The sequence below is a fragment of the Mus caroli genome, unplaced genomic scaffold (genome assembly GCF_978045245.1).
Source record: "Mus caroli unplaced genomic scaffold, Mus_caroli_1 scaffold_14, whole genome shotgun sequence".
Classification (NCBI taxonomy): Eukaryota; Metazoa; Chordata; class Mammalia; order Rodentia; family Muridae; genus Mus; species Mus caroli.
The window spans coordinates 74,891,485-74,906,529 of NW_028227269.1; the positions used below are offsets into that span (position 1 = coordinate 74,891,485).

At 44.8% G+C, this 15,045-nt stretch overlaps 1 protein-coding gene across 3 annotated transcripts; it reads left to right on the plus strand.

Annotated features, from left to right (window-relative positions):
• The first annotated feature begins 5,583 nt into the window (after window positions 1-5,583).
• On the plus strand, window positions 5,584-8,696 carry Hspa2 (heat shock protein family A (Hsp70) member 2). 3 transcript variants are annotated; one of them, XM_085830476.1, is made up of 2 exons: window positions 5,584-5,716; window positions 6,305-8,696. In XM_085830476.1, the coding sequence occupies exon 2, from the start codon at window positions 6,310-6,312 to the stop codon at window positions 8,209-8,211; it is 1,902 nt and encodes a 633-aa protein (XP_085686602.1). In that variant the 5' UTR covers window positions 5,584-5,716; window positions 6,305-6,309; the 3' UTR covers window positions 8,212-8,696. The 3 variants fall into 3 exon arrangements, with proteins under 3 accessions (XP_085686602.1, XP_085686601.1, XP_021035091.1); XM_085830475.1 differs by lacking the exon at window positions 5,584-5,716 and adding an exon at window positions 5,827-5,843; XM_021179432.3 differs by lacking the exon at window positions 5,584-5,716 and adding an exon at window positions 5,973-6,063.
• Window positions 8,697-15,045: the final 6,349 nt, after the last annotated feature.

Genomic DNA, 15,045 nt, shown 5'->3' on the forward strand with positions numbered 1-15,045 from the left:
ACATCCTCAAATTACAAGCTCTTGCTCATTTTTTTTCTCTTCAGGCCTCCTCAGAACAATTCCAACCCTAAGAAGGTTGTGCTTGGGTGGGATTAGAAGGTCCCAGGACAATTCAGCCCTGTCCCCTTCTACCAAGGAGCACTGGTCCACTACCGCACACATCATCTCAGGTCTCAATTAGCTCAAGGTCTCCAGCACAGATGTTTTCAGATAGGAACCTGTCTCAACTGTTTGCCTCTGCAATGTCATTTAATACAGAAATGTGTAAGAGGATTTTTTTTTCTTACCCAGGGGAAAGGTGAAATTGTTTTCAGATTGCAATAGTGTGCTTTGGGTAATGTGTAATAAACAGTGAGTGGGCTGGGAATATAGCCTAGAGATGAGGGGCATTTACAGGCTTTGTGTACATGAAATCTTGGGTTCAATCACCAATCACCAACACCATGCCAAAAATCAAAAGCCATCAGGCTGGGTATTCCTACTGTGTTCCAGGAACTCTTCAGGGGACTAGGGATTAACTGAAGAGTGTTTACAGTATGTTAAGGCTCTTGATTCTTTGACAAATCTGTGGAAATTTAGTCCTTGGATTAGAAAATATTTTGAAAACAGTCTATGTATGATCTGATAAAGAGAAGTTTTACCTGTTGGGAATCAGTACTGGTTATGTGTAACTAATGAGACTGATGAATTTTGTTTCAGTCAAATGTTAGATGCTATTTTTAAACTCAATTGTAGGGACTGGGGGAGGGTAGCTCAGTTGACAGAGAGCTTGCCTAATATGCACGAAAGCCCTGTGTTCAATCCTTATATGAATCAACTGGGCATGTTGGCTCATGCTTATCATCTTAGCACCTGGAAGGGTAAGGCAAGAGAATCAGGAGTTTGAGGTCATCTTCAGCCACATGGTGAGTTTGAGGTTAGCCTGGGCTACATAAGACCCTGTCTCAAAAAAAATCAATTATGAAAATATAATAAAAATATAATTACTAATAATCCTGCTATCTAAACTCTGCTATTGTTCTCATATACATAGAATTATTCTACTAATAGAATAATTATAATAATAAACAAAAGTTGGAGATAGCAAAATAGTTCATTGTTTAAGAACAGTTACTGTGGGCTGGTGAGATGGCTCAGTGGGTAAGAGCACCGGACTGCTCTTCCGAAGGTCCGGAGTTCAAATCCCAGCAACCACATGGTGGCTCACAATCATCTATAACGAGATCTGACTCTGTCTTCTGGAGTGTCTGAAGACAGCTCCAGTGTACTTACATATAATAAAGAAATAAATCTTTAAAAAAAAAAAAGAACAGTTACTGCATAATCAACAGTATCAGAGTTTGCTGGACTGTGACAGTGCATGCCTTTAATCCCAGCACTTGGGAGGCAGAGGAGAGCAGATATCTAAGTTTGAGGCCAGCCTGGTCTACAAAACTAGTTCCAGGACAGCCAGGGCGATCAGAAAAAAAAAAAAAAAACCTGTCTCAAAATAAAATAAAATAAAATAAATAAAAAAGCAAGATCCCAGCGCACATATAACAGGATGGATGCACGCCACACATCCGTAACTCCAGCTCCAAGTGTGTGCAGTAGGAAAGGATGACTGCTGGGGCTGCTGGCTTCCAGCTTACACAACCAACCAAAAGCATCAGGTTCAGCAAGACAACCTGTCCTAAAGGAGTGGGAGGAGAGTGACAGGGAAGACAGCTCAAGTTTACAGTCTTCTAACTGTGCGAGTGAATGGGCATGCATTCAGGTACATGTATGTTGGCAAGTAATAAAAAAAAGCATACAGAAGTTGAGTATCTTTATTTCCACTTAATTATATCAAGGGCAATTTCCTGTGTTATCAAAATCTTGTACACAGGGCTGGAGAGATGGCTCAGCAATTAAGAACACTTGCTGACTTTTCATTTCCAGAGGACTGAGTTCGGTGTCCCGCATCCACCTCCACCGGCTCACGACTACCTGTAACCGCAGCTTCAGGTGATCCAAGGCCCTCGTTGGCCTCTGTAAGCACATACATACCATGCAGAGGCACAGACACATATATAAAACAAATCTTAAAAAATAAGAAAAGCCGGGCAGTGGTGGCGCACACCTTTAATCCCAGCACTCGGGAGAGGCAGGCAGATTTCTGAGTTCGAGGCCAGCCTGGACTACAGAGTGAGTTCAAGGACAGCCAGGGCTACACAGAGAAACCATGTCTCAAAAAACCAAAAATAAATAAATAAATAAATAAATAAATAAGAGATATGATGATAAATGTTCCCAAATATTAATGCTACTGTAGCATTAGTTTTAAGAATCTTGTGACTAGCTGGGCATGGTAGTACATGCCTTTAATCCTAGCACTTGAGAGACAGAGGCAGACAGATCTCTGTGAATTCAAGGCTAGCCTGCTCTATATAGTGAGTTCTGAGACAGCCAGTGCTAAAAGGAAAGAAAAAAACCCTGTAAATATATATATGCACATATTAAATACACGCACAAAATACTGTAAATATATATTTACATATATACACAATGTATATATGTGTGTATATATGTACATATACACACAATGTGTATATATATGTGTGTGTGTATATATGTACATATACACACAATGTGTGTGTGTATATATATACACATACACACACACACACATACAGACACAGAATTCACCATGGCATATATGTAACTGCTTTTTGTGTTAGATATTTAAGCCATTTCCAATTTACTGTTACCACCATAAATGATAGCACAGGCTTTTTCTATTATCTCCTTAAGAAGAACCCCACACAAGTTAACATCAGATAAAGGGGATGGCCTCTTCAAGGCAAAAACAAAAACACTGCCCCATGATCATCCCGGAATACTGCAGTTGTGGGCAGTCTCGGAAGGGTTTGCCTCTTTTGCTACACCACTGATAACACAATATTATCTGGTGTTAAAAAAAAAAGTGCTGATTTAACAATGTATAATGGACTGTGATTTTAACTTTTTATTTACTTTGGGTTTCCTGTTTCAATCTATAGCTCATTCTGGCCTGGAACTCACTATGCAGTAATCTTCCTGCCTCCTGGTCCTGAGTGCTGAGATTAGGAACATGCCATCACACCCACCTGAACTTTTTAAATGAATTCTGAATTATCTAAAAGAAGAAAAAAAAAGCCTGTTTTAAAACATAATACAAACACAGGAAATGTAAAAGATATTGACAAGATCAGTATGTGCTAACATTCTATGACTGAAGAAGTGTCACATAAAGGTGCTGTTACTGCATCTTTTGGGGGAAGGCTCAAGATACCGTGAACAGCGTGAAAATGTAATTTTACCAGGTGAAAAGTGCAAGCAGGAAAATGCAGCTAAAAACACAGGTATAGCTGCTGCTGTCATCTCAGAAAACTGTTAAAGATGCATGCGGTGGAAGATTACAAGTTTTGTCTGCAATGGCTTCATCAATAGGACATAGTTACTTCAGGAATGAAGCTCTAAGGGTCTCTGTACGAACCGGTTTTGGGCCTGGCAGCTCTCAGTCTTGTTTTGTTTAAATTGTAAGGAGAGTGCCTGAGTCATGTGCAGTGCCCACGGAGGCCAGAAGAGGGCGTTGGATCCTTTAGAACTGGAGGTACAGATGTTTGTTAGTCCTCATCTTAGGATGCTGAGAACTGAACCCAGGTCCTCTATAAGAGCAAGCTGCTAGCTTCTTAACTGCTGAGACATCTCTCCAGCCCACTACCTTCCATATTTAAAGATTCATTTTAAAATATTTATTATAATAATAACAATAATATAATAAAGGTGTTTTATCTACATGGATGTATAGCATCTGCTTGCCTGAGGTTTATTTATTTTTTACTTATGTATGTATGTGCTTGCCTTTATGAGTTTATGTGCACTTGAATACAAAAGCCCAGTGACGTCAGAGAGTGGTGACATTCCCTAGAACTGGAGTTAATGGTGGTTGTGAACCACCATATGCATGTTGGGAACAGAACCCAGTACCCTGCAAGAGTAGTTAGTCCCATTCCTAGCTGAGCCATCTCTTCAGCTCCATCCCCTCTCTTCCTCTTCGCTGAATTTCCCCAGAGCTGGGTATATAAGCACAGACTATCACATATGGTCTGATATTTTCTTTAATCCTTTCCTATTTCAAGTTTTTCTTCAGTTTCTTTCATGGAAAATAGAGAACTGCAGTTGCCAATGGCAAACATGGTTTTGAAACTGTAAATTACATATAGGAATAGAAAGAATCTTTAAAACTTTCCCGATTAAGTTTTGTAGAACTCTGAGCTAAAGAGATGACTCCGAGGGTAAACACACTCACTGCTTCACCAAAGGACCTGGGTTCAGTTCCCAGCACCTGTGTCAGGTGGCTCAGGACCAAACGTCACTCCAGCTCTAGGGTCTCTAATTCTGGCCTCTGCACCACATTGCACACACACACACACACACACACACACACAGATAATTTTTTTTAAACAATCAAAAGCTCTTTTAAAGTTTTTTTTTATAGAATTCTGTCTACATTACCTTTTAGACAACGAAAACGTTCATGTTTCTCATACAAAAAGTCTTCTCCATCACTGTCTCACACAACTTACGAGCCAGTTCCAAAGGGGTACTTCTTTCCTGGAGCCTCGACGACAAAAACAAACAAACAAACAAACAAACAAACAAACATCCCCAAAGCACAAAAAGTTGCTGAACATATCCAGATTCCAATCTTCAATTCTGAACTCTTCTGCCCTCCTGGTCGCCCACATTCCACCACCTCAACCTCGATAAAGAATGCTTTTCTTACACTCCTTTGCAGGAGTTAGGCATGTCACCTCCTCAGGGATGCTTTGATGTTTTCCCTCAGGCTCTGTGTGCCCCTCCCTGCCCTCTGTTCTCACCCGGACTGGCTTACCCCCTTATCACAGGACGGCCTAAGGAAGGACCGTTTCCCTTGTTCTTTTCATCTCATATTGGGCACCTGTCAAAGTTTTACAGCGACGACTGTCCTCAGCTTCCCATCCGTAAGGCGAGGCGATCGTTCTACATTACAGGTCTCCGTTTTCCTGTAGGGAGTCCTTTTACAGGAGCCAGCTTCTGCCCACCCCCTTGTTCCAGAGAATACTTTCCAAAATTATTCTCAGATTCCCGCTAAACAAGTGCCAAAGACTTTTTTTCATCTACTTCCTCTCACAAGTCTGTGCTGCCAACTTATTCTTCGTAGGGAAAAAGGCAATGTCATTCAACCGAACTCCGCGCAAAAGGACTAGTTCCTTAACAAGATCACGCGTGCGGGGACGGGAGTCAGAGGGGTGACACTGGCTTATTACGCAGTGCCACCAAGAAGTCAAAACCGCCCATTAGGGCGCCTGAAAGAAAATAAACTAGGAAAGCCGAGGGAGAAAGTTGGGCGGAGGCGGCTCGCGAGCCGTGGCCGCTCGCGCTCCGCGGGAAGTCACCCGCCTCCCGGGTAAGCACCGCGCAGCCTTCCCCGGCCGCGCACTTTCCGAGACCCGCGGGGGAGGGGGAGGGAGGGACTCGTACCGGCCCAACTTCACAGTCCCCGCCCTGGAACCGCCCCTCACCCAGCCCCGGTCCCCGCTGCAGGAACAGCAGGGGCAGGGAAGACGAGAGCCGATCCCAGCCGTTCTGTATTCGATGCATTCGATGCAACCGCCCTAGAAGGAATTCGGGCCCCGGGAGCTGAGTCAGTGGCGGCACCCGACACCGAACGGTACTGAAACCCTTCCGCAGGCCAGCGCCCCTTCCGTGCTGCCTCCGCGCGCCCCGCCCCGCGCCTCCCGGCCACACGCTTCGGAGTCTGCGCTGCTCATTGGGCATCTGCCCCGCCAATCTGAAAGGTGTTAACGAATCACGCTTTAGAGAAGGCAAAGAGAGCGGGAAAGGGGGCTTTCACACTGGCTCCCCTGGCGCGAGCTTAACGCCCCCAAAGCGGCTGGAGGCACTGGGCGGGGCTTCATTTGCATAACGGCCGCCCCTTGGTCTCCCTGCCCAGGGCTGGAGTCAAGCGCCGCACCCAACTAGATATCTGTTGGACCACCGGCTGGTCACTCCGACCAGGCAAGCCCGTGGGAGCGCCGGACGGGTTGGAGCGGGCGGGCCCGGGGACCGATTGGCTCTGAGAGTTTACAGCAGGCAGGGAGGAGGGGACTATAAGAACCAGAAGCCCCGCCGAGGTCTCCGGGGAGACGCTAGTCGCGCTCGTGGAGAGTTGTGTGAAGCGACCGTTGGCTCGGGTCCCGGCTTGCGCTTGCCTCTCCTGACGCTTTCGTCCTAACGTTGCTTTGCCTGTTTTTTTCAGTCAGGATGTCTGCCCGCGGCCCGGCTATCGGCATCGACCTGGGCACCACTTACTCGTGCGTGGGGGTATTCCAACATGGCAAGGTGGAGATCATCGCCAACGACCAGGGTAACCGCACCACCCCCAGCTACGTGGCCTTCACCGACACCGAGCGCCTCATCGGCGACGCCGCCAAGAACCAAGTGGCCATGAACCCCACAAACACCATCTTCGACGCCAAGCGGCTGATCGGACGGAAGTTCGAGGACGCCACAGTGCAGTCCGATATGAAGCACTGGCCGTTCCGAGTGGTGAGCGAAGGTGGGAAGCCCAAAGTGCAGGTGGAATATAAAGGGGAGATGAAGACCTTCTTCCCTGAGGAGATTTCTTCCATGGTCCTCACTAAGATGAAGGAGATCGCCGAAGCCTACCTGGGGGGCAAGGTGCAGAGCGCAGTCATCACTGTTCCTGCCTATTTCAACGACTCACAGCGCCAGGCCACCAAGGATGCGGGCACCATCACCGGCCTCAACGTGTTGCGCATCATCAACGAGCCCACAGCAGCGGCCATCGCCTACGGCCTGGATAAGAAGGGCTGTGCGGGCGGCGAGAAGAACGTGCTCATCTTTGACCTGGGCGGGGGCACCTTCGATGTGTCCATCCTGACCATCGAGGATGGCATCTTTGAGGTGAAGTCCACGGCCGGCGATACCCACCTGGGTGGCGAAGACTTCGACAACCGTATGGTCAGCCACCTGGCGGAGGAGTTCAAGCGCAAACACAAGAAGGACATTGGGCCCAACAAGCGCGCTGTGCGCCGGCTGCGCACTGCCTGCGAGCGCGCTAAGCGCACCCTGAGCTCGTCCACGCAGGCCAGCATCGAGATCGACTCGCTCTACGAGGGCGTGGATTTCTACACGTCCATCACCCGCGCCCGCTTCGAGGAGCTCAACGCCGATCTCTTCCGAGGGACCCTGGAGCCGGTGGAAAAGGCGCTGCGCGATGCCAAGCTAGACAAGGGCCAGATCCAGGAGATAGTGCTGGTGGGCGGCTCAACCCGCATCCCTAAGATCCAGAAGCTCCTGCAAGATTTCTTCAACGGCAAGGAGCTGAACAAGAGCATTAATCCCGACGAGGCGGTGGCCTACGGCGCCGCTGTGCAGGCGGCTATCCTCATCGGCGACAAGTCGGAGAATGTGCAGGATCTGCTGTTACTCGACGTGACTCCATTGTCGCTCGGCATCGAAACAGCTGGCGGGGTCATGACCCCACTCATCAAGAGAAACACCACGATCCCCACCAAGCAGACGCAGACCTTCACTACCTACTCAGACAACCAGAGCAGTGTGCTGGTGCAAGTGTACGAGGGCGAACGGGCCATGACCAAGGACAATAACCTCTTGGGCAAGTTCGACCTGACTGGGATCCCCCCAGCACCCCGTGGGGTCCCCCAGATCGAGGTCACCTTTGACATCGATGCCAACGGCATCCTTAACGTCACTGCTGCCGACAAGAGCACCGGGAAAGAAAATAAAATCACCATAACCAACGACAAGGGTCGGCTGAGCAAAGACGACATTGACCGGATGGTGCAGGAGGCGGAGCGGTACAAATCGGAAGATGAAGCCAATCGCGATCGCGTGGCAGCCAAAAATGCGGTCGAGTCCTACACCTACAACATCAAGCAGACCGTGGAAGACGAGAAACTGAGGGGCAAGATTAGCGAGCAGGACAAAAACAAGATCCTCGACAAGTGTCAGGAGGTGATCAACTGGCTTGACCGGAACCAGATGGCAGAGAAAGATGAGTACGAACACAAGCAGAAAGAGCTTGAGAGAGTGTGCAACCCCATCATCAGCAAACTTTACCAAGGCGGTCCAGGCGGCGGCGGCTCCTCTGGAGGGCCCACCATCGAGGAAGTGGACTAGGCTTGCGCTGGAGTCCGCGTAAACCTCTTTTCCTTTCCTTTTTTTTTTTTTTTTTTCTTTTCTCCCTTTTGTTTTGGTTTCTTTGAAATGTCCTTGTGCCAAGTAAGATCTATTGTTGGAAGTCTTTAGCCTGGTGCATACATATGAAAGGAAAGGTGCAACAACTTAGTTTAGTTATAAAAGGTTAGTTCTAAAAGTTTGATTTGGGGGAAAAAATGAGGTTTCTCTTTAATGCATTTAGAGCGATTGCTGATTTAAGCTTTTTTGTTGTTGTTAAGCTTGCATATGTACATGGAGATTTGCTTGAAATGAGAAACCTGATGTTCGCACACCTGTCCTGTGGAAGCTTGGTTACACTAAGACACAGGGAAGCTTGAATTGTTTATTTTTATTTACTATGAGATGAAAGTAAGCACTGCAGTGATATTAAAGACAGGTATATTCTGTAAACACATAAATGCACATTTAAAGTAAAGCTGAAATTGATCTCAAAATTGCTGTCTGGCGTTTTCAATTTTTTCATCCTATGTTTTATTCTCGTTGATCTTTTAAGAAGTTAGTATGCTGTGCAATGCATCTAATCCAGTTTTCTCTACTTCTCAGATGAAACTCCTGCCACAAATCATCAACAATTTAAGGGGGTGAAGAATCTTGGTAACCCTTTAATATACAGAAACCTGATGGGGTCTCTGCATGTGAATCTAACCTCCTAAGCCCTGGCTTTAGTGTTCAAGTTTAAAACAACAGCAACAAAGCTACCTGAGCGTTACAGGGCAGTACAGACTGGATCCCAGAGACCTATACAAAATAGCTTTTCTCCAGAGTAACAAAAATGACAGCATCTTTTCTCAGTAGCCAAAGGGTTATAGAAAAGTGTGCTTTGTGACATACAGGTTCCTGAAACAAGAGCCAGCAGGCAAGTTTAAGAGTGATGTAACATTGAGTCCCAGTCTGGTCAAGTTTGTTTTCATTTCCTATAAAACAGCTCAACTGTCTGAGCTTCTGGCAAACTCTGGAAGAACCTGAGTGGGAACTGTAATTACTTGGGAAGTGGCTCCTTTTCTCCTTTGAAGATCTTAGAGCTTGTACAATACCTGTCTCAAATCACTGTTACAGTTCTTTTTTTTAAGTCACATTTATTTGGGGGTGTACTAGTTATACGAGTGGTTCCCTACACTGTGTGTCTCCAGGATCGAACTCGGGTTTTTTGGTTGGTAGCAAGTGCCTTTACCTGCTGAGCATTTGGTTTTTAGGTTTTTGTTTTTGGTTTGGTTTGGTTTTTTGTTTGTTGGTGTGGTTTATTTTGGTTTGGTTTGGTTTTTTGAGACAGTTTCTCTGTAGTCCTATCGTAGAACTTGCTCTGTAGACCAGGTTGTTGGCCCTTGAATTTGGAGCCTGCCTCTGCCCCCTGAGTGCTGAGTGATTAAAGGTAAAGGTGTGTGTCACCCTCACCCAGCTTGGTTTTTTGGGTTTTGGTTTGGTTTTTTTGTTTTTTTTTTTTTTAAGATTTATTTATTATATGTAAGTACACTGTAGCTGTCTTCAGACACACCACAAGAGGGCAACAGATCTCATTATGGATGGTTGTGAGCCATCATGTGGTTGCTGGGATTTGAACTCAAGACCTTCAGAAGAGCAGTCTTAACCAGTGAGCCATCTTTCCAGCCCCCTTGTTTTTGTTTTTAATGGAATTACATTTAAAAGTTCATGTAAGAGGAGTTTGGGGGAAATTTAGTAGTTGATTTGAAAATGCATAGTTTTAATAGCTCATAGACATTTTAATACCTTCCTAACATAAAATTTTGCTTCATTATTTTTAAAATATAGTGAGTTTTAGAAGCTATATTTCCAAGTTATTGTGGATCCTTCTCTGTCAGTAACAGATTTAGTTTTAGAAAAATAGTATGCATTAATTTAAAAATTGGGCAGCAAGGATTATTGGGTTTGGAGATGATTGTCACCTTATAGTTGACGTTTCTTTTAACAAGCCTCATTTAGATGGGGAAGAAAGATAAATGGACAATTGTAAAATTGCTTCAGGGTACTTACATTTTCAAAGACAATACTTTAGAAATGTGAAGGCAGACTAATCTATGCTGGTATAACACCAGTGGAAGCTTCCAGCAGTGAGCATTTAAGGGTGTAGTGAAACAAGACTACACAGGCCATCGCATAAACATTTGGCCAAGTACTTTGATACTATTAGATTTAGAATGCTTTTGTTTGAGAGTGTCTGAAGTAGCCCAGGCTAGCCTCCAGCTCCTGATGCTTCCATCTCCCAAATGCTGCCAGCACAACTTTATACCCAGCACCCCTGGCCTAAAGTTACTTTGGAAGACAGGAGGGAGAAGTGGGGGCAGGGGCAGCCCTAGGTATCCTGGAACTCACATAGACAAGGCTGGCCTCTACTTTACAAACTAAGAGATCCACCCACCCACCTCTGCCTTCCAAGTGCTGGGATGAAAGGCTTTAAAGTGACTTTTTACACAAGCTTTGACCAGGACAATATCCATTATGTTGCTCTTTCATTAGTCCTTTATTAGTTCAAGGTGGTTTGGTTGGTTTGGTTTTTATTTTCCAATCCTGAGGAGCAGGGACCAGAACTTGGCACCTTGTTCATGCTAGGTGAGCGCTCAGTATGCCCAGCCTTTGATGAAAATATCCCTGTTCCAACTTCAAACGGTAAGGCCTTTCTATGAGTGCACGTTAGTATGATTCATCTCAGGCCTCACTTTAGAAGAGGTCGGTTTCTAAAGTCTCAATGACCAGTGACTGTGGTCTGACCTCTGACCTCTTGCTATCACACCAACCTGGATCCCTTACATACCTCATTTCCTGTTATTTTGTAATTTGTAAAACTAGCCTTTTTGTGGGGGCTTTTTTAAATTTTCAATTCTATCTTCTCAAATGTATCTAGATTTGAATATTACTAAGATAAAGCCACTAAAATAACCACTGTTTCCAAGAGTTAATTGAAACCAGTAACTCAAGAACACCTGGGAACTCCTTGCCAGATGTTAGGCTAGCCCTGGTCAAATAACAGTGGAAACAATGCTTGCTCTTAGTCGGGGGTTAAATAACAGTCCAAGGAATAATTAACATCATTTGTACTTCCAAGCAGTAGCTGGAGTGACTAAAGCAAATGTAGAATGTTTACAAATAGAAGCTAAGGGATTAAAAAAGTTAAAACCGGGACATTGGTATCTGAATGTCTGATTACTATGCCTCTGCTTTAAGGTGATAAATTGAGATCTATCAAAATAAGATATAATGTTTATAGTAATTAAGATCTGTGACATTTTGAAAGAATCTCACTCTAAATTTCTTGTAGCATTTTATTGGTATAATGGGAAGGCATTAAAACTTGCACATATCTCAGGAGACAGTAATGTAGCTTACATGATATTAATATATCACCCATTTAATATTCAGAAAAGGCTTGATGAGAATCATTTTTGAGAATTGGTGATAAGTATGGGTATTTTTCCTGTAGGCATATCTGTCCACCAGGTGTGTGCCTGGTACCCACTGAGCCTAGAAGAGGGCATCAGTTCTCCAAGACCTAGAGTTACAAACAGTTATGTGAGCTTCTATGTTGGTGCTGGGCACTGAACCTAGACCCTCAGCTGGAGCAACAAGCTCTCTTAACCGCTGAGCCGTCTTTCCAGCCTGCTCTGTTTTAATTAGAGTTGTGTTGCTGTTGTGTGTTTTCATTCCTGCCACAGTGCACACGCCAAAAGATAACTTGTGAGAGTGGGAGCTCTCCGTCCACCATATGAGCCCTAGGGATTGAACTCAGGCACCTCAGCCAGCACTTTTAGCCACGGAGTCATCTCACTGGGCAAGCATTCTGGGCTACATTCTCAGCCCCCAGCACCCCAATTATCATGTTCCTGTTCCTGTTGTTGTTGTTTTGGTTTTGGTTTGTTTTTTGTTGTTGTTTTGTTTTTCGAGACAGGTTTTTCTGTGTAGCCCCTAGATGACCTGGAACTTGGCTCTGTGACAAGGCTGGCCTCAAACTTAGATCCACCTGCTGAGATTAAAGGCATGTGCCACCAGTGTCCAGCTCAATCTTATATCTTTATTATAACTATTATTATGTATTTATGTATATGAGTACATTGTAGCTGTCTTCAGACACTGCAGAAAAGGGCATCATATCTCCTTAGGGATGGTTGTGAGCCACTATGTGGTTGCTGGGAATTGAACTCAGAACCTCTGGAAGAGCAGTCAGTGCTCTTAACCACTGAGCCATCTTAAAAGGAGTACAGCCGGGTGTGGCGGCGCATGCCTGTAATCCCAGCACTTGGGAGGCAGAGGCAGGTGGATTTCTGAGTTCAAGGCCAGCCTGGTCTACAGAGTGAGTTCCAGAGTTCCCAGGACAGCCAGGAATATACAGAGAAACCCTGTCTCAAAAAAAGCAAAAAAAAAAAAAAAATCAATCAGAATATCTGGATGACATAAGATGTTTTATGACACTAAATGGATTGGTACATATGACATCCCTGCTTGAAACTGTAGGTTGTAGAAGTTGCGTTGTAAAGCGCACTCCCCTTGCCTTTGGATTCTGTAAATTAAAATAAAACAAAGCAACCTTGACCTCCTTATTTCCATCCTCAGGCTCCACCTCACAGGAGAGAACATCACCTGCTTACACATACACGCATGAGCCTCCACACCTAAATCAATGCAGGATTTCATTTGAACACACAAAGATTACAAAACCATTACTAAGGGAATATGTGTTAGGATTAGGAAACAGGGCGATTCGATGGTGGTCGCTCACACCTTTAATCCCAGCAGGAAGCAGAGGCAGGTAGATCTCTGTGAGTTCTATGTCAACCTGATCTACAGAGTTGAGTTCCAGAACAGACAGGGCTGCACAGGGAAATCCTGTCTAGAAAAGCCAAAGGAAAATAAAGAATGAGAGTAGTAGAAGGGCCTGGTGAGATGGCTCAGTAGTTAAAAGCACATACTGCCCTTCCTGAGTTTCACTCCCAGCACCAACATCAGGTGGATTACTACTGCCTGTAACTCCAGCTTCAGGACAGTCTGACTCCACTGACCTCTGTGGGCACGTCTATTCATGTGCACATAACACACACACACACACACACACTCACACTCACACATATACACACATGCACGCACACTCACACATGCACACACACACACAAACATGCACATACATGCATGCACTCACACACACACACTACAAATGAATCTTAAGAACTGGAGAGATGGCTTAGCAGTTAAGAGCACTGACTGCTCTTCCAGAGGTCCTGAGTTCAATTCCCAGCAACCACATGGTGGCTCACAACCATCTGTAATGGAATCAGATACCCTCTTCTGGTGTGTCTGAAGATAGCTACAGTGTACTCATATAAATAAAATAAATCTTTAAAAAACAAAAAAAATCTTGCTGGGCAGTGGTGGTGCATGCCTTTAATCCCAGCACTTGGGAGGCAGGCAGATTTCTGAGTTCGAGGCCAGCCTGGTCTACAAAGTGAGTTCCAGGACAGCCAAGGCTACACAGAGAAACCCTGTCTCGAAACCCCCTGCCCCCAAAATTTTAAATAAGGGTAGGAATGGGCCAGGCGTGGTGGTGCACACCTTTAATCCCAGCACTTGGGAGGCAGAGGCAGGTGAATTTCTGAGTTCGAGGCCAGCCTGATCTACAGAGTGAGTTCCAGGACAACCAAGGCTACACAGAGAAACCCTGTCTCGAAAAACCAAAAAAAAAAAAAAAAAAAAAAAAAAACCAAAAAAAAACAAAAAAAAAAAAAGAGTAGGAATGGTCAATTGCTTCTGTATGTTTAATTCATAAATAGGCATGAGTAAATAAATGTTCTCAACTAGGAATGATATACCAAGGTACATTCCTCAGTAGAAATTACAGGTCTTTAAAAGAATCCAGTTTCATTCTTGGCATGGCTCTCAGAATGTAAATATTTGAGAGAGTATTCACTTCTGGCTTAGTGTGGCAATACTGAATTTTAAGATGTCTCTTCTTTGGAATAAATCCAGAGGCCCTACGTACTCTTCTTCACCACGTTCAGTACAGAGAAGGCAGCTGTAAGTCGAAGGTTAGGCGGAAACAGTCAAGAATGTTTATCCAATACTCGGCATCACAAGTGTTCTGGTTTCAGAGTCTACCTTGCTATGTAGCGCAGGCAGTCTTTGAACTCCCAGTCTTCCTGCGCCAGTATCTCTGGGGCTGGAATTACAGACATGTACCACCATGATTGCCTCAAGCACTGTTTTCTTCTTTCGTGAGCAGAATTACAACACTGTGAAACTCTATGCCTTTTTCACTAAATAAATATATGATTTTATTTTAATTTTTTAAAATAGTGTTTCTACCTAGCCCTGGCTGTCCTGGAACTCAATGTGTGGACCAGGTTGACCTGGAACTCATAGAGATCTGCCTGCCTCTGCCTCCTGAGTGCTGGGACTAAAGGCGTGCTACCACACCCCACACAAGTATATGCTTCTCTCCAGTTAATGTTGACTCTGAAAATCTGAGACCAGAAATTTTGTTCTGTATTATATGCTCCTTAGTTGCTTTTCTTTCTTTCTTTCTTTTTTTTTTTTTTTCGGTTTTCCGAGACAAGGTTTCTCTGTGTAGCTCTGGCTGTCCTGGAGCTCACTTTGTAGACCAGGCTGGCCTCGAACTCAGAAATCCACCTGCCTCTGCCTCCCGAGTGCTGGGATTAAAGGCGTGTGCCACCACTGCCCAGTCTTAGTTGCTTTTTTAATTAAAATTATTTTATGTATTACAAGTGTTATATATGTGTATATGTATGTATACCACAGCTATACCTCCTGCTCTGG